The following is a 23,102-nucleotide window of genomic DNA, read 5'->3' on the forward strand; positions in this document are numbered from 1 at the left end:
TCCCTTCCCTGCTTGCTCTCTGTCTCTTTCTCAAATAATAAACATTTAAAAAAATTTTTAAAAATAAAAATAAAAACACACTTCGAAATAACCCGAGTCAAATAAAAAGTTATTATGAGAATTTTTAATATATTACATGGAATAATGATTCTATACATGAAAACTTGTGAGATATAGCTAATGCAGAATTAGAGGAATATTTAGAGCTTTAAATGCTTCTACCAGGACAAAGTATATAAAAATAATGACAGAAGCATCTACATTAAAAAATATTTTAAAAAGTTTAAACTGATTAAAAAATAATAAAAACCTGAATAGTAGGGAAAAAAAAGAACATAAGATAGAAGCACGTATTAATAAAATATACGACAAAGGTAGATAGGATTAACTAAACCAAATGTTATTTCCTTGACAAAACTAATAAAAATTAAACAAGAAATATAGTAAAAGGTGTGATCAAAATACTACCACTGAAAATGCAGACATACCTAGATATAGTGATGATTTTAGAAAAAGGGAAGACATTATAAACATTATGATTAAAAATTTGAATACCTAGATAGACACATTTATCCAGCCAAACTGATTTGAGAAGAAATAAAAACCTCAATAGACCCACAACCTTTAAAAGCTGAATTGTGGGAAACAAAATTTATTTTAAAAATTCACCAAGCCCAGAAGGTTTTCAGCCAAATTCCATTAATCATTAGGGAAACAGGTATCTCCACTTTCATGCAAAGTGTTCCAAAGACAGAAAAGAAGGAAAGATTCTTCTCATGAGGCCAAGATAACCTTGGTACTGGGAAAACAAAACAAGTACAGCATAGGCAAGGAAAATCATAAGCTGTGCTCATTTATGAGCACTGATGTAAAAAATACATAAAATGTTAACAAACTATACCCAGCATTGTACACATTGGTTTTTTCCTGGGAATTTAAGGATCGTGTATTATCAGAAAATCTAGTAAAGTAATTCACCACCTAAAAAGATTACAGAAGAACACATCCACATGATTTTCTCAATGGATGCAGAAAAACCTATAAAATTTATGATCAGTTTCTTAAAGTCAATAATAAAAATTATAAAAGAACTATAATAATAAAAAGAGCTATACTAATAAGATTTTGTTACTGAATCAGGCAGAATGATACAACAGAATTAAGAGGCCAAAACCATACCCTCACACATGTGCAAATCTGATGTTCAACAGAGATTAAGTTACAAATCTGCAGGAAAAGTATTATTTAAGAAATGGTGAGGGAAAAATTATTTATGTGGAAAAAAACATACCCATATTTCATACCACCATAGTAAAAACAAACAAAAAATCCAACTTGACATGGACTGAGACACAAAGCAAAACAAAAGAAAGAGAAAAAAATATTTATGACCTAAGGTATGAAAGGATTTCGAAAGAAGATAACAGCCCAAGCTACTTTAAAAGAATATTGATGTTTGACTATATTCACATTTAAAATTTCTATTAAAAAATAAAGTGAAAGTTTACAAAGTATAAAAGATGATTACAACATATTAGTCTAGAAAGAATTACTATTCTCACTGATAAAGAATGCTCATAAATCAGGAAGAAAGACACACAGGTCAAATGTGCAAAGGGTATGGAAGGAAATTTCACCAAAAAGGAAATATAAAGAGAGACTAAACAGAGAGAGGTACTCCATTAATAATCAAGGAAACAGGCTTAGTGACAATCAGAATCCATCAGATTTGTAAGAATACATAAGCCTGAAGATGGGAAGTATTGGTGGGGGGTGTGACTAAGAAACACTATAACTGCTGGCTAACACAGAGTGCAATTAGTTGATATCTAGTAAATTTTAATTGTCATTATCCTAAGATCCAGATATTCCATTCCTGAGGGAAACTTTATCGTAGGGAATCTCTTGCCCATGTACACAAGGAGACAGTACACAACTGTTTATGGCAGCCATTCTGTTATAGTAAAACACTAGAGAACATCCTGAAAGTCAGCCAAGGGAGAAGGGCAAATAAATGCTGACATGTATTTACCAAATACTATTACATGTTATATGATGTGACAGGCTAGGGTGCTTATAATGTTCTATTTTATCTGCATGGTAATTACTGTATTCACTTGTGAAAAGACATAAAACAGAACACTTAGGTGTTGTGTTCTTTTCTCCATGTTTCCTTAGAGAACATTAGCTAAGATCTTGGATTTTATCAATGTGGAATAAAAATCCACTATTCATATCTCTATATGTAAGTAGATCTAAATATACACCATATATAATACATTTTATATAAATTATATATTATATACACATATACTTATGTATAACATTATACATTTATACATAACAAATATACAATGTATAATTTGAATACTTATATATGTTAAATATGTATATATGTGTATATGTACATAAAGGTATATATTTTTTTGCATAAATTAGTCTCATTATCTCCCAGATGATGTGTTATGTCTGTCCTTTCAAAGTATTTTGTCATATAACTTTTCGTTATATAATCATTTTAATAAAAAGACTGAGTCTCAGAATTTTATGAGTTGCCAAGGTTTCACAAGAAGCCTGTGGGCTAGATTCAAAATGAAGGTTCCCATCTCTGTCAGGAAATCTTTTATTTGCTTTCAGCCCCTACTTCCAACCCCATTCACTGTCCATCCTTCTCTACCTCCCTGTCCTGGAAGTTTGATCTGTACACACTCTACCAACAGGTCCCCAGCCTCTGGCTCCTGACTGAATTTGACAAAAGGAAGCTCTCACAGGAGAAGGAAAGCAGAAGGACAATGGTATCTTCCCCAAGACCCCTTCCTCCCAGAGGTTAGCCTAGGGCTGGCTCTGTGACGTTGGGCTGACCTAGGCTATTGGTGGTCACAGCTCTTGTTACTCACTCCCTCCACAACTTCTCCCTCTGTTGCCCCTCTGGGCCCAGAGCTGATTGTCTTTCTGGAGTATGGGCATGGACTTGTGGCCTCCCTACATCCTGTCCAACCTTTGTAGATAACTCGTGCTGTAATCTTTTCTCAAATTAACCAGTGTGCCACTTGTTTCTTCCTGAGATTACAGGAGGAAACTGACTGATTACGTCCTCAAGCTCAGTTTGAGGGAAAAAAACAACCTTGATTCTCATTTCTACCATTTTCTTAAGAGGCTTTCAATGTTTTTCCTGCCACTCCTCACCTCCACTTCTCTTTCTTAAAAAAGCATGGATTAGCCCACACCTCTCAGCCTGTCCTTTATACCTAGAAGAATAGAAGTTTCCCCCCAATGCTATAGTCTTGGATTTATAAGGAAAAGACAAAGTATGAGGCTGGCTGGCAACCAGCTGGGTAATTCTAGGTCATCAAGCATTTGTGACAATGATTAGGCTTATTATAAAAGCCTGTGAAAACTATTGTTTTCTTGGCTAGGTTGCTGTGATTAAGGGAGATATTACTAGTTCAACAGAATTATTTTCCCCCATTGGACTAGCTATCTTTACCCTTTACTTCTTGCCCCATACCTCACTGTCCCCAAATGTTTCTACTCTGTAAATGAGATTAGGCAGCTCCAAAAATTATTTCAAATTCCTGGAGCAGTGTTCCATATACTGAAGTGTCAGTGGACAACTTCTCTGAGAATCCCAAGTGGATAGGGAGAAGAAAGGTTGTTAAAAATGCACATTCCCAGGTCCTACCCCAGACTTACTAATCCAGAATTGCTGGAGATTGAGCTCAGGAATCTTCATTTTAGATAATATCTCCAGGCAATTCTTAAACACTCTTAACAAGCTTAGAGGACAATTGCCCTAGAGAAACATGCAATGCATGACTTTTGTACTGATAGGCCAACATCCAAAACAATTCCTATATGGAAACACTAACTGGAATGATATGTTGACAGTTTTGTCCCTAAGGGTGCCAGATGACTAAATTTATGTCTTTCTCTACCTACAATATTTATTTGATGAAAGTAATTATTAACTATAACGTGGAGTCCCATGGTCATTAACTACTTCCTGACAAATCATGTCAGTTCAGCTAAGGATGGACTGCATGACAGCAAGAGTCCACCAACAAGGCTGTGATCTGAGACTGAGAGTGAGTCTTTAAGGTAATAAAAATTTGTTAAGTAAATTCACATCTCAATTGCTTAACATTTAAAGAGTCTCCATTTGAAACAACAATGAGGAACATTCTGTAGCAAATATTTATAATCCAAAGTACCTTCATTTGAGGTGTTATTCAAGCACGAGTTTATTTGTCTTAAAGTGTGAGCTATACTGGAGTGAGTAGTCAATAAAAAGCAAGAATCATCAATAAATGTTTAATTTCACTTATGACATTATTATCAGACAATCGTCTTGTCACTAAACAACCAGTAAAAGTCATTTTAATTAGCAATCTAATTAATACATGAGAGAAAAACTTACATAACCGGAAAAAGATGGTTTGGGGGCTATCATTGTGTGATATGGTAGAAATGTTCTTACTAACTAATATTCTATTGTTCTGTAAGTTATTTTGTAGAAAAAAATGAAGATTTTATAAAAGTATGAAAACAACTTTTATTCTAAATGCTGTATAATAAACAAAGAGAATGCTATAAAAATAACAAAGAGAATTATACATACAAAAAATTAATGGTGTTTAAATATTGCTGATGAGCTCATCGATGATATTTACTTAAAAATTTTTCTTATACCTTTAAATTTTTTCTATAATTAGCATATAATTCTTTTATATGCATAAAATAAATAATACACTATGATCAAAAAAGGCTGCCAAAAAGCTAAGAATTTCTTTTATATATATTCCGTGTAACTATGGCTTCAGGAAACCAAGTTATTATTAATTAGAGTTGGGGAATGTTAGTAGAGAACATCCAAGGCAGAAAAACACTCTGGAAATAATAATCTGTGGAGGCAGAGAATTGTAGAAATCAGTTTTGACTGTATACAGTATTTAACAAAGCAGAAATTAAGTCTGTGCATATGGTAATTGAAGATGAAATCTCACATTGATTTAAAAAAAAAACTAGCTACCTGCTCACTGATTGCAGAGTTCAGGGAAGAGTGATGTTCTGTTCTGTCAAGGTCAGGGCAAAAGAGATGATGAATTGTATTTGTTTGATCCGAGCAGACAGCTTTTGTTTCTAAGCTATTTGCATTGCTTTATTATTAAAGTTCTCTTCATTTCTGATTAATACATGAACTCTTCCAACAAAGACATATTAACATTAGCATTTTCTGAAAGGTCTACCTTATGCATCATTTCCATGGTAACCAGCCACTGCAGTTAGGCAGAGAGAAGACCTAATTCATTCTTTTAAAGTGCCACTGATTCATGTCTAATTCACATATGTGAGTGTGGGTGTGCTGTGGGTGACTGTGTGTATGCGTCAAGAAATGCATATGCATATAGATGCTTGAGTGTGGTAATCTCAGAGAATGGAAAAAACAACATTCTTCCACAAACAGGAAACCTTGAACTTTGCAGTTTGTCAAAGAAATATCACATGCTATTTATATTTGCAAATTTCTAATGCATACCATGGCTGAAAAAAATATGTAAGAAATGTAAGCTCCTAGATATTTTAAGGATTTCACCCTGATATTGTTTTTAATAATTTTTAAAAGTCAGGCCAAAGTATTTGAGGTAAGAAATTACTTACACTTAACCTTTTTGGAAATTGTGTAGAACAGAATTAGTGAAGGAGGAATATGAGAATACTCAATAATGAAGAAAATGTACAGATATAGTTGTAATAATTACCTATAAAATTATGGTGACATTATCATCATCATTGTTGTAGCCAGCCTCCAAAATAGGCTCTGATGATTCCTGCTTCTTGGTATTCACACCCTCCTGTGGTCCCTTCTCTATACCAGTGTTGGCATGATCCATAGCGTATAGAAATGACGGCATGTCACTTTAGAGATTAGGTTGAAAGACACCGAAGTACTGATCTTGGTTGTTCCCTCTCTTTATGCGATAATTTGTTTTCAGGGAAGCTAGCTAGCATGTCATGAGCAGCCCTATGGAGAGGTCCAGATGCTGCAGAACTGAAGCTTCTAGTCAACAGCCATCTGAGTGATCTTGAAAGCAGACTCTCAAACCCAGTCGAACTTCTGGATGATGGCAGCCCTAGGCAAAATCTTGACAGACCCTGAGCTGCAACCCCTTAGCTAAGCTCTTTCTGGATTCATGACCCTCAGAAACTATGTCAGATGATGAATGTTTTTTGTTTTAAGCTATTGAGAAATTGGGGTAATTTGTTATAAAGCAATTGATAGAGAATACAGACTTGAATACCAAGATAACATCCTAAATTTTGGAAATGGTTTTGGGATCAGGCAGTAGCAGAGACTGTAAAGGCTTTGAAGAGTGTGTTAAAAAATAAAAGCATAAATTGCCTTGCACAAATTACTACTGGAAATCCTGAACTTTAAGGAGTCTGTTGGAGCCCTTTAAGGGCTTAAAGGGAAGTAAGGAACATGACATTGAAAAGAGGAAGAAGAAGGATCCTTGTTATATAGTGGCAAAAGCTGCCTGCTGTGTTGTGGGAAGTTAAAGAAACAGGCTTAAGAGCATAGATGATCTAATTAAAACTTCCAAGTAAAGTGTTGAAGGTGTCTTCTGATGTCTTCTTGCTGCTTATAGAAGATTGAAAGATATGACCTAACTGAAGAACTGTTAAAGACTAAAGACCTAGGACTTGATGATTCTGAAAACGTTCAGCCTCTCCAGATGGGAAGTAATGCTAAAATTAAGAAATGACTTCTGAGCAAACATCTAATCTAGGGCATTTCTGGAAAAACATGGTCTAAAGATAAAGTCAAGGGCGAAGCTGTAAAATCTTTTTAGGCCTTCAGAATGATCTAAGGTCTTGCCTCCGAATATTATTCCATGAGACAAAAGGCCAACTCAAGGTTTTGAAAGTGTGATTCACATGTAAAAAAGTAGGGGGGGGTTTCAAAGAAACTTAAGGGTGTTGTTTTTCAATCTTCTTCCAAGTTAGAGAAAGGATTACCTTAAAGAGACTTGTCTATTCTACTGGGGCCCAATAAGATTCACTTCGGACTGCCAAAGTTTTTAAAGAATTTTATGTAACAAAAACACTGCCAAAGCAGTATAGAATTAAAAGAGGCTTTATACCCCCCAAATTTTACTGGCAGGAACCAAGCTGAGAAAACTACTCAGCTATAAACACATCTATCTTTCTTAAAAAAATGAAAGTTGACCTAGAGCATGGAATCAATAGCCCAGAGGGTGGAGCTAAGAGCCATGGGCAAGAATAGGACTGAGATCTAATCAAGAATTTTCCAATATTTGTCCAGCTTGATTACAGACTTGCTATGGACCAGTGCCTCCTATGTTCTCCTTTTGAATAGGCATGTTCACAACAGTTATCATGTGCCTATTCCACCATTGTATTTGGGTGTTTTAGGTACAGATAACTTATCTCTTTAGTTCACAGATGCATGGATTGAAAAGAACTATAATTAAGGAATTGGCTTAAATCGTACACATGAGGTACCTTATTTGCAACTAGATCTGATTTTGATGATCAGATCTGGACTTTGACTTGATTTTGTAATTGGATGAGATTTTGGCAATCTTGGTGAGAGCAAATTTTTTTATGCAAATAGTTTTATGGTAGCAGATTCTAAGATCTCTCCATTGATCATGCTTTGTACAGTTTTTTTTCTAAAATATGTTCTGTTGGTCTGTGTGAATATGACAGAAATAGTGGTATATTACTCCTGAAATTAGTTATAAAAGACCTCTCTCCAGCCCCTGCCCCCAGCTCGCTGTCTCTCTCTCTCTCTCTCTCTCTCTCTCTCTCTCTCTCTCTCTCACACACACACACACACACACACACACACACACACACACCATTCATTTTGTGCCAAGTCATCTGCCATATTGTGAACAGCCTTATGGAGGGGCATCTGAATCTGCGGCATCTGGGCAAAAGCCACCAGAGTGATCTTAGAAGCATATCCTCCAATTCAATCATGCCTTCAGATGACTGCAGTCCCAGACAACATCTTAAATGTAACCTCATAAGAGACTCTGAGCCAAAAAAGACTGCAGCAAAGCTGGTGGTCTGGATATATAACCCTCAGAAACTGTGAGATAATATATGTTTGCTGTTTTAAGTCACTCAACCTCAGAGTAATTTGTTATGCAACAACAGATAACTGATACACTGGTTTAACTCCAATGGGGTTTCTTGGTAAGTCTATAAAAGATGCAGACATATGAAAATCACATATCTGGTCCTATATTTACTAATTTCTGAGTTAGTAGAAATAAAGGACAAATTAGAGGGCCATGGAAGAGAAGCCAAAGAAAATATATGGAAAGGTTTAGACCTACCTCTTTATGAGGTAAGAAAGAAGATTGTGGACCATGGAGTTGGTTAGAATGGGCCCAAATCTAGCTTTTCCAATTCCTGTGTATGTCCTTGGGGGAACCATTTAATCTTTTTTTTGCTTCAGTTCCTCATCTTTAAAAGAGGAATAAGGTCTTTTCATGGATGTTATAAAAATTAAACTCTTTCATTTATTCAGTACACTTCACTGAAGGTCGTGTACCAGGTACTAAAGAGAGGAAGGAGTGGAAGAGACTTGGTCTTTTCTCTTGTGTGTGGATTTTACAGTCTAGTGGAGAAGATAACTATTAGACAAATTGTCACACAACTATTTATATCATGTTTGCTACTCATGCTGTAGGAGAAAACATGGAGTTCTGTGAAAGTGTTAAACATCTGCCAAAGCCTCTCTAGGGAGTAAAGAAATCATATTTAGATTGAGTCTTAAAGGAAGAGGAATTGGTTAAGTGAAGATAGATGGAAGAACGATACAGACAGATGGAATAACATACTCCAAATCTCAGAGCTAAGGGGAAGTTTGAAAGTCTAAAAAAAGGTGGAAGTTTAGTCACTGAGGTGTGGGTAGCAGTATAATGTCACACTAGAGAACTGGACAGCAGCCAAATGATGCACAGGGCTTGAGGGGTACCTCAAGGATTTTGAATTTTATCTTGATAGCAATGGATAGCATTAAAAGAATTCAAGAGTAGAAGTGTCATGGTTTGTTTTTTTTTTTTATTTTTACTCTGTATGTTCTATATTGGATGGTGGCAAGATTGAATCACAGGAGGTGAATCAGTAGGCTAATGAAGTACTCCAGGCACAGGCAAATGAGTGGCTTGAAGGATGGTGGTGGCCTTGGAGATACACGGAAGTAAGAAGATTCAAGTATTTTTATATAAACTTTTTATCCGCTTTCCTTGTCTCACAAATTTAATCACCATTCATGCAACTGCTCAAGCCAAAATCTTCAGTTATGCTTGACTCCTTTCTTTTTCTCACTCCCCAAATCCAGTCATGTCAGCTTTACCCTGTAACTGAATCTCAGTTTCAGTCTCATCTCAGCCTTTCCACCTATACTACTACCACCTTGACCAAGGCATATACTATATCACCTGGGCCATTGTAACAGTCCCCTAACTAGTCTCTGGGTCCACTTTTGCCTCCCAAGTCTATTTTCCATGAACTCTCTGAAATGATCTTTAAAACATGCAATTTGGTTAATGTCACTCCACTGTTCCAACAACTCCAGTGTTTTTTCATCATGCCTGGAACAGAACCAAACTTCCTAACATGGCCTTTTGGCTCCCATGTGATCAGACCCCTCACAACCTCTCTGACCTGCATTGTACCCTCTTGCTCAGTGCTACTGCCTGTTCACACTGCCTTATTGATGTTCCCAAAACATGCTGAGTTTATTACCATTTCAGAACCTTTGGATGTGTTCCTTCTGCCTACATTGCTCTTCTCAGATCTTCCTGAGATTGTCTCTTTTATATCATTCAAGTCTCAATGAAAAAGAACCCACCTCTCATCCTTTTACTTTGCTTTTGTTTCATAGTCTTAAAGAAGTCTACAAGTAATTTTACTCAATTACTCTTTTATCTGTCTACCTTTATTTTTTTTAATTTTATTTTTTTTACGTTTATTTATTTTTGAGACAGAGAGAGACAGAGCATGAATGGGGGAGGGTCAGAGAGAGAAGGAGACACAGAATCCGAAGCAGGCTCCAGGCTCTGCCCAGTTAGCACAGAGCCCAACACGGGGCTCGAACTCACAGACCGCGAGATCATGACCTGAGCCGAAGTCAAAACCTCAACCGACTGAGCCACCCAGGCGCCCCATTATCTGTCTACCTTTAAAGAAAGTCAGCTCTTTAAGGACAAAACTTTGATGCTGCTACAACCTATGTCTAACATATACTTACAAGATATGGATTGGAAGAACAAATACTGTTGAAATACCTGTATCACCCAAACAAATCTACAAATGTAATGCAATATCTACCAAAATGCTAACACCATTTTTCACAGAACTAGAAAAAATAATCCTAAAATTTGTATGGAAAAACAAAAGACCCTAACTAGCAAAGCAGTCATGAAAAAGAACAAGCTGGGGTATCACAATCCCAGATTTCAAGATATTCTTCCAAGCCATAGTAATACAAACAATATGGTAGTGGCACAAAAATAAATAAATAGATCAACAGAACAAAATAGCTCAGAAATAAACCCATGCTTACATGGTTAATTAGTCTATGATGAAAGGCAAGAATATACAATGGGGAAAAGACAGTCTCTTTAACAAATGTTGCAGGGAAAACTGATATCTACATGCAAAAGAATGAAACTGGACCACTTCCTTACACCATACACAAAAAAAATCTCAAAATGGATTAGGAACCTAAACGTGAGACCTGAAGTCATGAAATTTCTAGAAGAAAACATAGGCAGTAATTTCTCTGACACTGGCCATCACAACATTTGTGAAGATGTCTCCTGAGGCAATGGAAGCAAAAGCAAAATTTAACTGTTGGGACTTCACCAAAGTAAAAGGGTTTTATACAGAGAAGGAAACCGTTAGCAAAACAAAAAGGCAACCTACTGAATGGAAGAAGACATATGCAAATGATATAGACAATAAAGCGTTAATATCCAAAATGTATAAAGAATCTATACAACTCAATACCCCCCCAAACCTGATCTGATTAAAAATGAGCAAAGTATCTATATAGACACATTTTCCAAAGAAGACATACAGATAGCTAATAAACACATGAAAAGATGCCCAACATCACTCACCATAAGGGAAATGCAAATTAAAACCACAATGAGAAATCACTTTACATTTGTCTGAATGGCTAAAGTGAAAAAGACAAGAAATAACAAGTGCTGACAAGGATGTGGGGGAAAAATGAGCCCTTGTGCTCTGTTGGTGGGAATGCAGAATGGTACAGCCATTGTGGAAAACAGTATGAAGGTTCCTCAAAAAATTAAAAATAGAATTACAGGGATCCAGTAATTCCATATCGAGTATTTAACCCAAAGAAAATGAAAACACTAATTTCAAAAGATACGTGCATCCCTATGTCTATTGCAGCATTATTTACAATAGCCAAGATATGGAAGCAACCCAAGTGTCCCTCCATAGATGGATGAATGAATAAAGAAGATGTGGCATATATATACAATGGAATATTAGCTATGAATAATAATGAAATCTTGCCACTTGGAACAACATGAATGGACCTAGAAGGTATAATGCTAAGTGAAATAAGTCAGAGAAAGACAAATACCATATAGGATTTCACATGTCACACATATTTGGAATTTAAGAAACAAAACAAATGAACAAAGAAAAAAAAAAGACCAAAAAACCTAAACTCTTAAATATAGATAACTGGTAGTTGCCAGAGGGGAGGTGGGTAGGGGAGGGATGAAATAGGTGAAGGGGATTAAGAGTACATTTATCTTGAGCATTGAGAAATGTATAGAATTGTTGAACCATTATATTGTATACTTAAAATGAAGTCTGTAACCAAAGCAACTACCTTTTCCCTAAATCTGATTTAATTATGCCCTTAACAACTTTGTTAGTGAGTTATTGTTATTATCAAATAAAATGGAAGCCTTGGTGTGTGTGTGTGTGTGTGTGTGTGTGTGTGAGAGAGAGAGAGAGAGAGAGAGAGAGAGAGAGAGAGAGAGAGGGAGAGAGAGAGAGAGAGATTCATAATAGCGACTTTTGAATAAGTGGAAAATTAATACGGGAAGGGTCTCTACATCTTTAAAAGAACTGTGGTAAACACACTTAGGAGAGCCGCTCCTGATTCCCATCTGATGGTTGTCACACCCTCTATAATCCTCTTCTCCTGAATGTAGGTAGATCTGTGCCTTTCTTATACCCAACAGAATATCAGAAAGGTGATGAGATGTCACGCCTGTGATTACGTTATATTATAAAGTTTCTGTAGTCGTAGGCTGTAATTAGAATTTCTCTGCCCTGTTGTAAGGTAACTATGGAGAGGGCCACATGGCAGTGAACTGTGGGCAGCATCTAGAAGTTGAGAGTAGGCCCCAGACAATTGTCAACAGGAAAACAGGAAGCTCAATCTTCGGCCAAGAACCTGAGGCAGTTTGTATATGATCTTTCCCTGGTTGAGCCTGTGATGACACCACAGTCAATCCTGACATCTGGATTTTAGCCTGGTCAGACCTGAGAGCAGAGAACCCAGCTAAATTGTGTTTATATTTCTGACATACAGAAATAGTGAAATAATAAATGTAAGTTGTTTTAAGCCAGTAAATTGTTGTAATTTGTTACACAGCAGTAGAAAACTAATATAAGAACCATAGTCAGAAATTACAGAAAAGCAAACTTTGGTCAAATATAAGAAGGACATGATACTAAATAGAGCTATCTAAAAATGAAATGAACTTCATTCAAGAGTACAAAATTCCTCATTGCTGAAAGTGTTCAGGTGGTGAAAATGTTGTCAGGATGGAGTTGGTTATCTTCACAGGGCTCTTCCACAGAAAAAAAGGTATGATTTTAGGGGCGCCTGGGTGGCTCAGTCAGTTAAGTGTCCAACTGATGATTTCTGCTCAGGTCATGATCTCACTATTTACGGGTTTGAGCCCAACCCCTGCTTGGGATTCTCTCTCTCTCTCTCTCTCTCTCTCTCTCTAAATAAATAAGTAAAGAAAAAAATTATATGATTTTAAGTACCCATTATCACTAATGACCTAGTACAGTAAATCCTATGAAAAAATACAATCTCTGCTTACACAACTAATGTTACTGTCACATTCGTATTCTCAACCAGCAAAAGATCATTCAACTAGCATACTTGTCTATTTTAAAGTCCAAAATAAAGACACAAAGATAAACTCTTTGCATATTATTTTTTAAAAGCACAATATAGTAGTATTTGGGTTAAAAAGCAATTCTATTCATATAACTTCATGCTTTCAACAATTCTAAGAAATCTTTAAAAAATGCTATACCCATGTAGCCTGGTTCTGGTGCCAGAAGGAGGTAGAGCATTTAAAAATTACCAAATGAAAAGGTAAGATAAAACTGAAAGGAAATATCTGTGGATAAGTCCATGGATGAAAGGACTTGCATCCAGAATATATTAAAAAACTCCTACAATTCAATCATAAGGAGATGAACAACCCAGTTAACATGTGGGCAAGAGGGTTGAACAGACATTTCACCACAAAAGATATTCAAATAGCTAATAAGCACCTTCACATAATTAGTCATTAGGGAAAATATGAACTAAAATCACAATCAGATCTCACTTTACACCCACTAGGATGGCTACAGTAAAAGAGACAGTGCTGCCAAGGATATAGAGAAACAATGATCCCTCATGCGTTTCGGATGGGAACGTAAAATGGTGCAGCCATTTTGGAAAAGAGTTTGGCAGTTTCTTAAAAAATTAAACATAAATTTGCCATACCACCCAGCCATTTTACACATAGGTATCTACTTAGGATACCAGAACTGAAAACATATGCCTGCCCAAAAATTTGTATGTAACTGTTCATAGCAACATTATTCATAATAAACAAAAAGTCAAAACAACCCAAGTATTCATCTACTGGTACATAACTCAAATGTGATATATCCATACCATAGAATACTATTTAGCAGTAAAAAGGAGGGAACAGCTTGTGCATGCTGTAATGTAGGTAAGCCTCTACAGTATTATGCTAAGTGAGAGAAGCCAGATGTAGAAGATCGTATATGGTATAACTCAATGTATTTGAAAATTCCATTAAATTCAACTATATAGACAGAAGATACATTAAGTGATTATCTGGAGCAGGGTGATCATCTGGGAGAGACTGAAATGGGTATAAGGGATATTTTGGGGTGATAAAAATGTTCTGAAATTGAATTCTGGGAGTAGCTGCACAGTTCTATAAATCTGCTAAAAGTCATTAAATTGTATACTTCAAATAAGTGAATTTTATGGCATGTAAATTACACGTCAAGCTCGAGTGTAGAGATACACAGTCTCAGGGACTCCTGGCAGTTAAGTGTGGTTTCTAGTTGGGTTCAAAGCAAACCTCATAAATTCAGTCTTCCACCATTTCAATGGGGAACAGGAAGAAGTGGCTTAATGTTTGTCTCAAGGGAAGGCATTTTTAAGCAAATTTACCACACACACAAGCTAAGGAGGGTGGTGTTGTCGCCTTTACAAAGAACAGCCTTTTCAATTCTCTATGCATACTTTAAAAGCATCCATTTTAATACAAGGATCAGATAAAGTATTTTTACACATTAAATTAGCGGATCTTGTCACATCCCTGCAGCGTAATATTTGATAGCATAATTTGAGGTTCTGCATTTAAATATTTAAAATATAATCTAATTCAGACATCTCATTATCAGATGTCTGCCCACTTCCACCCAAGTTTGTTTAAATGAGAATCATTCATAGCACATTTCTGGAATTATTAATCTAATTATACTATGACCAAGAATACACATATCATGCACTGACACTTTCTAAGGAACAGAGACCATGCAAGTAGCTAAATATGTATATCTAACTTTGAGTGACCAGGGAAATATTTTTGTCCCGAACATTGCAATCATGTACCTGGAATGTGATGGGCCTCTTTCCTGGGAAGTTTGGGAGGACAGGCTTCCATCAAAGGAGTTTCCACGGTGGCAGCCTGAAATGGTGGCCTTGGGAGAGATGGGATCTGACTGGAATGTTTCACAGACCACCTGGAATCCCTTCGGGAGGGGGAGATAGCAGATTAGTTCTTCTTTTTATTTTTTCTTTAGGTATATCCTTTAGAATTAGCTATCATATGACATACATTGTTTGTTAAAATAGAAAATTTTTCTTTGTAACACAGCTAACTAAAATGTCATAGACCAAGGGATTTTGCCTTCATTTAAGAGGGAATGGAAACACTTCTAGAGAGCAATGTATACCATTTTAAGCATTCAGGTGAGTACTTTCATATATGTTATTTCATTTTGCCCTTGATTCTTTTCTTTTTAACTTTTATATCCAGTAGCTGCCAGGGAAGAATTATAAACCAAAAACTCATCAAAGATATGCCAATACTGAGATGAACTGAATGGTACCATCACTCATTAAAGGAAGATGTGATACATTTTTCCAATTGGATACGATGATCTTTTTTTCTGATTTGTTATGCACAAGTTCAGTCATTTTCTTACAGAGTAGTTTGTTTTAATTACATTTAGCTAATAAATGTAACTCTGCTCAGGAAATATGACATTATCTTTCCATAGGTATTACAGATGAAATCCTTCACTCAAGTGTAAAGACCCTCAGCTTATCATAGTACTTTAGTCCTTATAATTTCCATCTTCATATGTAAAATAAGAAAGCACTGTCCAGTAATGATGCATAGAGGGACCAATACGGCTAAAAATTTCGTAAAATAAGTTTTCCGAACTAGATCGAAAACTCCCTTAGCATGAGTATGCTATGTGTGCCTCATGTTAGGCAATTTGAGAGATAAAAAGTATTGCATAAATACTGAACCTTGAAATCAAGAACTTATGGTTAAATTTTAAGACAAATGAATATAGATTAGAGTAGCATGTCCAACAGAAATGTAATACAAGCTACCAAACATGAGACACACACCTAAGATTAGAAATATTAGAAAATGAAATAGGTGAGATTAGTTTTAACAATATATTCTGTGTAACCCCAAGATGTTTACATTTTTTCCCTCCAAAGTTGTCAAAGTTCAGTTGTACGTTTGATACTTACAATACATCTCAGTTCAGACCAGCCTTATTTCTTTTTTTTTTTTAATGTTTATTTATTTCTGAGAGAGAGAGAGAGAGAGAGAGAGAGAGAGAGCGCACCAGTGCATGAGTGGGGAGGGGCAGAGAGAGAGGGAGACTCAGAATCTGAAGCAGGCTCCAGGCTCTGAGCTGTCAGCACAGAGCCCAATCCGGGGCTCGAACCCGCCAACTGTGAGATCATGACCTGAGATGAAGTCTGACTCTTAACCGACTGAATCTACACCCAGGTGCCCCCATACTAGCCTTATTTCAAGTATTCAGTAGCCACATGGGCCTAGTGGCTACCATATTGGGCAGTGCAGATTTAGAATAATTAGACGGGAGTTCATGGGGGAGCTGAAATCTTAATTGGTCCTTAAAAGAAAGATAAAATGTAGACAGGCAATGAGGAGGAAAGATAACATTCCACTTAGAGGAAACAATCTGAGCAAAGACCCAGAGGCTAAAGAAGCATGCTCTGTATATTGGAAGCAGGGCTTAAATAACTGAAGGTGTAAACAAAGTCACTTAAGAAAAATGCTGCCAGGTGGTAGAAGGCACAGAGAAGCAGGGAGAGGAGTTTGGTCTTGAAGTGATGGCAAAAAAAAAAAAAAAAAAAATCCACTAGAGGTTTCTAGGGAATAAGGATATAAAGAAAGAAAGAATGGCACCTTGCATATAATAAGCCTCTGTGGAATAAGTTAATAAATAAATGATGCATTAGGAAGATTAGTCAGGCATTATTAAGTGGTATTTATGTGAAGCAGGAGAGGCTAAAGGTAGAAAAATCCAATTAGGTGGTTCCAGCTGCAATCTAGTTTTGAGGACCTGGATTTAGAGGGCAGTGGCGGGCGTAGAGAATAAAGAGCACATCTGAGCCACATTACAAGATAAAACGATGTGACTCAGCAAGAAATCAAATTGAGAGGACTAAGGAGTACAAAACAGGAGATATATTTTGTTGTATCTAAGATGTCAGCAGTTATAAGATACACCATTTTTTTATGTGCAATTAAGAAGGAAAAAAAAACTCCGTTAACTAAACTAGGACACTTTCCAGTGAGGACTTTCTCTAATATACTTATTACAAGCACTATCTCAGACTTATTTAGGTGTAGCTTTTGATTATACATCCATTCTGTGTATATGTAAAAAGGAAGATATAAGTGAAATAAATTGATGTAGGTATTCTTGAAATTTCTAAGTTTCAACTCAAGGGGGAGAGGGGAAAATGCGTGATGGGCATTGCAGAGGGCACTTGCTGGGATGAGCAGTGGGTGTCGTATGTAAGCGATGAACCACGGGAATCTACCCCCAAAACCAAAAGCACACTGTACACACTTTTTTGTTATCTAACTTGACAATAGATTATATTAAAAATTTTTTTAAACTAAAAATTGTAAAAAATTCCACTCAGAGTTTTTGATATATGTCTTTCTATAGAGTAACTTCCTCTGTGTCAAAAATGTTATTTCTTAAACGAGTGCTCCATTATTCCCTCTGACATATTTTTCTAAGCCACTAATCCCAATTCTACAAATTTAAATGCCAGAAATGACAAATTCATGCTGTACAAGAATGACAACCATATTAGTACCATTACCAGGCAGGGAGATTTTAAGAAGTCAACAATCATCAAACACATCTGATTTCAAGTATGTTAAAAGTAAAATATATATATTATATATATATATATATATATTATATATTTATATATATGTAATATATATATATAATATATATGTAATATTTATATATATAATATATATAATATATATTATATATATATTAGAATAGATAAAGTAGAGCATATAAACCACAGTGTCTATATTTAGCAATAGTTCAGTAAACATTAGCTATAATAGGACTCCAAAATTTCCAGTTTTGAGGCTAAAAAGGATGATGACACTGCTGACAGTAATGCATCAGTTAGAAAGAGGGTCCAATGTTCATGGAAAGCAGCAAATTGTATCTTGCACATGTTGGACTGGAAATGAAGACAGGTCATCTAAAACCACACTAAGCTAATGGCAGTAGTCATAGCTATGTGGCTTCAAACCACCCTGGCCTTCATTTCTTTCTTTTCCAAACCAAAGAATGCTTGAAAAATTTTCACTGAATTATACTCTTTTTTTATTACATATATTCTGTTTTTATGTGGATTCGTCTTGATTTTTCATGAAACTTTATATTACTTAAGGGATAGGACTATACATTATGCCTCCTTTCTACTTTTTCCCTCCTCCCCACCTGCTGCAGCATTATCTTACCTATATTACAATTGCCTAAAAAATATTAGAAGATTTTGATACTCTATGTGGGATGAATAATGATAACTAACATTTATTGAATATCACATGCTAGCCATTGAGACAAAGCACTACTAATTACACTTTAACCATTGAGATAGAACACCACTGATTATTCACTAGGCATGGAGATAAAGCACTGCTGATTACACTTGCCACAAAGATAAAGTACCAGTCATGCATTGTCTTGTTTCAGCCTTCCCACACTGGGAAAGTGCATAAAATTATTTTCCATACTTGACAGATAGTAAAGTTGAGACTTTTTAAAGTTTTATATTCAGGAGTAGGAGCTTGATCTGAAACCAAGTAGTATTATTCTAGAACTCATGTCTTATCTTTCACACTACACCACATCCAGGGAATGACCACCTCATTTCTTCCCAGGATCACAATAAACTCACCTCTTGATGGCTTGCGTCTTGATTTGGTGATTCACAGGTTTGACTTTGACTGTTGATAGGAGAGCTTCTCTTAGCTGCAAAGATGGAAGAAATATCATCACAAATTTTATAAGATTACAATACGCTCATTTTATTCAATAATTTCTCAAAAAATAATTTTTACATATCATTGTCATTCTGAAAGAAGATATTTAGTAGCATATATTATAAAAGAAATCAAATAACCAATTAAAAAATCTTAGTATTGCTAGGTTATCATAACAATGTAGATTTCTTCATCTATTCACTCTGACTCAAAAGGCTATTGGTGCTAAAAAGTTGGCAATACTAAATTTAATAATGGTTAATGTCTATATGGTACCAAATATCTGCCACATTCTTTTTAAGTCACTTTACAGGGGTGACTGGGTGGATCAGTCAGTTAAGCATCCAACTCTTGATTTCGGCTCAGATCATAACCTCATAGTTTGTGAGGTTGAGCCCCGCACTGGGCTCTGTGCTGATGGTGCAGAACCTGCTTGGGATTCTCTCTCTCCCTCTCTCTCTGCCCCTCCCTGCTCTCTTTATTTTTTAAAAACTAAAGAACTTTACATATACAGCGCTCCTCTCTTATCTGCAGGGGGTCTTTTCCAAGTGGATGCTTGAAACTGCAGATACTACTGAACCCTACATGTACTGTTTTTTCCTATACATGCATACCTATGATGAAGTTTAATTTATAAATTACACAGAGTAAGAGATTAACAACAATCACTAACAATAAAATAGAACAATTCTAACAATATACTGTCATAAAAGTTATGTAAATGTGGTCTCTTTCTCTTTTAAAGTACTTTATTGTACCATATTCACCCTTCTTATGATGATGTGAAATGCCTACGTGAGGAGATGAAGTGAGGTGAATGATGTAGCCATTGTGACATAGTGTTAGGCTACTACTGACCTTCTGACGGTTTGTCAGGAGGAGCGAATCATCTGTTTTTGGACCATGGGTAATTGAGACTGCAGAAAGTAAAACCACAGATAAGGGGGGAACTACTGTCTCAACTCATTTAACCTTTACAATAACCCAATAATAACATATGGTAAATTATTAGATTCATTTTACAGATAAAGACACTAAGGCACAAGAAGTTTAACTTGCCCAAGATCATCTGGCCTTTACATGAAGTTTCCAGCCTAGGCTGTCTGGCTCCAGGTTGTGCTTTTATGAACACCTTAAGCTTCCCTTACGGCAAAAGTCAAATCAGTTACATTTTTCCTGAGGATTGGGAACAGTAGGAAGTGACGATGGCCATGCTGTATTGGAATTGTGAATAAAACAGATGCCGAGAAAGTGATTTACCAAGGTCACAAAACAAGAGACCTAGGGAGTGTCATCCACCCACGTGCCGTTGCTTTTTCTTCTGGCCACGTGTCTGAGCTGGGTCTAATCTCACCTCAGATGCTGGGCACCATTTCACATCCACGGGCATCAGGCAGAGGGGAAAAGAACCCACTTTGAATACCATCCCAAGGCAAAAGGATGTTGGAGTGAACAGCCCCAGTGATTCATGAGGGACACTATTTCCTAACAGTTTTTAATACATCTGTTAAATGATAGTTTATGTATTAATGAGAGAGAGAGAGTGACCTAAATGTAAAGTGACCTCTTAATTCATAAGGAAAGTGATAGGACTTAACAAATACGAAAAAAATCCTTAATCAGCATAATGATATGGCTTTTTCAGTAATAGTTTTGTTTTACTGTAGCATATTTTATTTTCCTTTGTCTTATTTCTATTGTTTTCAGTTTTTTAATATTGTACATCTGTCTTCACTCTCAGATTGTTTTAATTTTGTGAAATTAACCTCATTCTATACAGGGAATCTAAGTAGATCACTTCTGGCTATGACATCTTTAGGTCCTTGCTATTTGAATGTTATGACAGACTGTTACTCTTGAATTTATGATTTATTTCACTAGTTAATGTATTGTTCACATATTAATTCTGGAATTAGTCTACTTTCATTATATGAAAAATTGTATCTTTTGTGTGAATTACTATAAGCAAACATGATTTGTCACTATAAGCATGTTACCATCTTTTGTTCAGAAAATCCTTTAACATACTATGTACCTTGCAAAGGTATGTTACTTGATAGGGGGGGAAAGTATGTAAAAACGTGTTTATGGCTTCCTTCCCCTTACAAAGCTTTTTTACATGTGTAATATTCCATTGTCTGTAGAAAAACCTTGGAAGTAAGCAAATGACGTATATATATCATGCCTCTATATATTTACCACACAATTTATCTCTTTGTAAATGTTATTATTGATGCCAAAATTTTGGTTGGGAATAGAAGGATTGAATTTATAAAGCACTCACTATAAAATGGGTACTTTATGTGGATTCTTATTTACTCCACACTATGAGGCCATATAAGGTGGTATTATTATCTCCATTTTAAAGAACTGGAAACACTCAGAGAGGTTAGGTTACATACATAGTAAGTGATACATCTGGAGTGAAGCCTGAGCTTTCCAGGCACTTTTCAAGCTATCATTTATTACTCTTTCTACAATTCACCAATAAAATTATTTCATTAGACAATTCCTGTAGTGAAATGCTTTGATAGCAAATAAGCACTAAGGTAAGATTGTTAAGGATCTATGACTCTGTCTACTATAATGATTATGAAGATATAATAATAATAATAGCTTATTTACTTACTATGTGCCTGGCATTCTTCTAAGCAATTTTATATATAATTAATTCACTTATTCTTCATAACAACGCTGAATGTTCTAGCAACATTATATTTTAACTCTTGTTTTACACATGAGGAAACTGAAGTATAAGAAGTTTAAATGACTTATCCAAAGCCACACAACTCAGTAGCATGTGCCCCTGGTTTAGAGTTTCTCATCATATGTAAATGAGCCCTGTGCCCAGGGCATTTACATAATAACTTTCTAGAGAAATTTTCTTCCTCTTGGTTTTCTTCCTTCCTTCCTTCCTTTCTTCCTTCCTTCCTTTTGTTCTTTCTTTCTTTCTTTCTTTCTTTCTTTCTTTCTTTCTCTTTCTTTCTTCTTTCCCTTTCTTAGAATTCAAATCCAAGTTAGTTAACATATAGTGTAATAATAATTTCAGGAATAGAATGAAGTGACTCATCACTTACATATACTACCCAGTGCTCATCCCAACAAGTGTCCCCCTTAATGCCCTTCACTCCTTTACCCCATCCCCCCACCCAACACCCCATCATCAACCCTCAGTTTGTTCTCTGTATTTAAGAGTTTCTTATGGTTTATCTCCTTCTCTGTTTTTATATTAGTTTTGCTTTCCTTCCCTTATGTTCATCTGTTTTGTATCTTAAATTCCAGATATGAGTGAAATCCTATGATATTTGACTTTCTCTGACTGACTTATTTCACTTAGTATAATACACTCTAGTTCCATCTACATTGCTGCAAATGGCAAGATTTCATTCTTTTTGATCACCAAATAATATTCCATTACACACACACACACACACACACACACACACACACACACACACACACACACTACATCTTCTTTATCCGTTCATCAGTTGATAGACATTTGGGCTCTTTTGTTTTGTTTTGTTTTATGTTTATTTATTTATTTTGAGAGAGAGGGAGAGAAGTGGGGAAGGGCAGACAGAGAGTGAAAGAGGGAATCCTAAGCAGGCTCCATGCTGTCAGCCCAGAGCCTGATGCAGGGCTCAAACTCATGAACAGTGAGATCATTGCCTCAGCCAAAATCTAGAGTCAGTTGCTTAACGGACTGAGCCATTCGGGTACCTTATTCCTCTTGGTTCCTTAAGGGCAAATCATTTCATCACCCTTACTCCTGCATATGAGGGAGTCTGCTAAGACCATCCCACTGGGCATCCAAGTTACGAACCTGTAATGATGTTCCTGATGGGTTTCACCAGTGCTGTGAAGCCAGAGACTTCGGGCTGTCTGTGCTCCCACATGGGCTGCCATATAACAAGCCCGCTGGCCAGTCGGAACGTAAGGTCCGATTCCTGGGGAAAGAGAAGATCTATGTCCAATAACTGGCTTGTAAGACCTGGATGAAAGGACCAGTCATTGCAATGATTAATATCATTCACAAGATTATTGTCAAGGTATGTTGGGTTGATCTTCTAGACCTTTCATCACTCAGATGAGTGTTTCTAGGGTAAACCAATAGCCCTGTTATCATCACAATTACTATGGAAACCACAG

The 23,102-nt window shown here is 36.0% G+C and overlaps 1 protein-coding gene across 3 annotated transcripts in view; it reads right to left on the reverse strand.

Annotated features, from left to right (window-relative positions):
* UNC80 (unc-80 homolog, NALCN channel complex subunit) overlaps positions 1-23,102 on the reverse strand; it is a 228,118-nt gene that overhangs the window by 190,364 nt on the left and 14,652 nt on the right. For all 3 annotated transcript variants that reach the window (XM_047871278.1, XM_047871276.1, XM_047871277.1), the window contains exons 5-7: positions 22,777-22,900; positions 18,866-18,939; positions 14,978-15,117 (exon numbers count right to left, since the gene is read on the reverse strand). In XM_047871278.1, coding sequence (XP_047727234.1) covers positions 14,978-15,117; positions 18,866-18,939; positions 22,777-22,900 — 338 coding nt within the window. The remainder of the gene's footprint in view (positions 1-14,977; positions 15,118-18,865; positions 18,940-22,776; positions 22,901-23,102) is intronic.

The sequence above is a fragment of the Prionailurus viverrinus genome, chromosome C1 (assembly GCF_022837055.1).
Source record: "Prionailurus viverrinus isolate Anna chromosome C1, UM_Priviv_1.0, whole genome shotgun sequence".
NCBI lineage: Eukaryota > Metazoa > Chordata > Mammalia > Carnivora > Felidae > Prionailurus > Prionailurus viverrinus.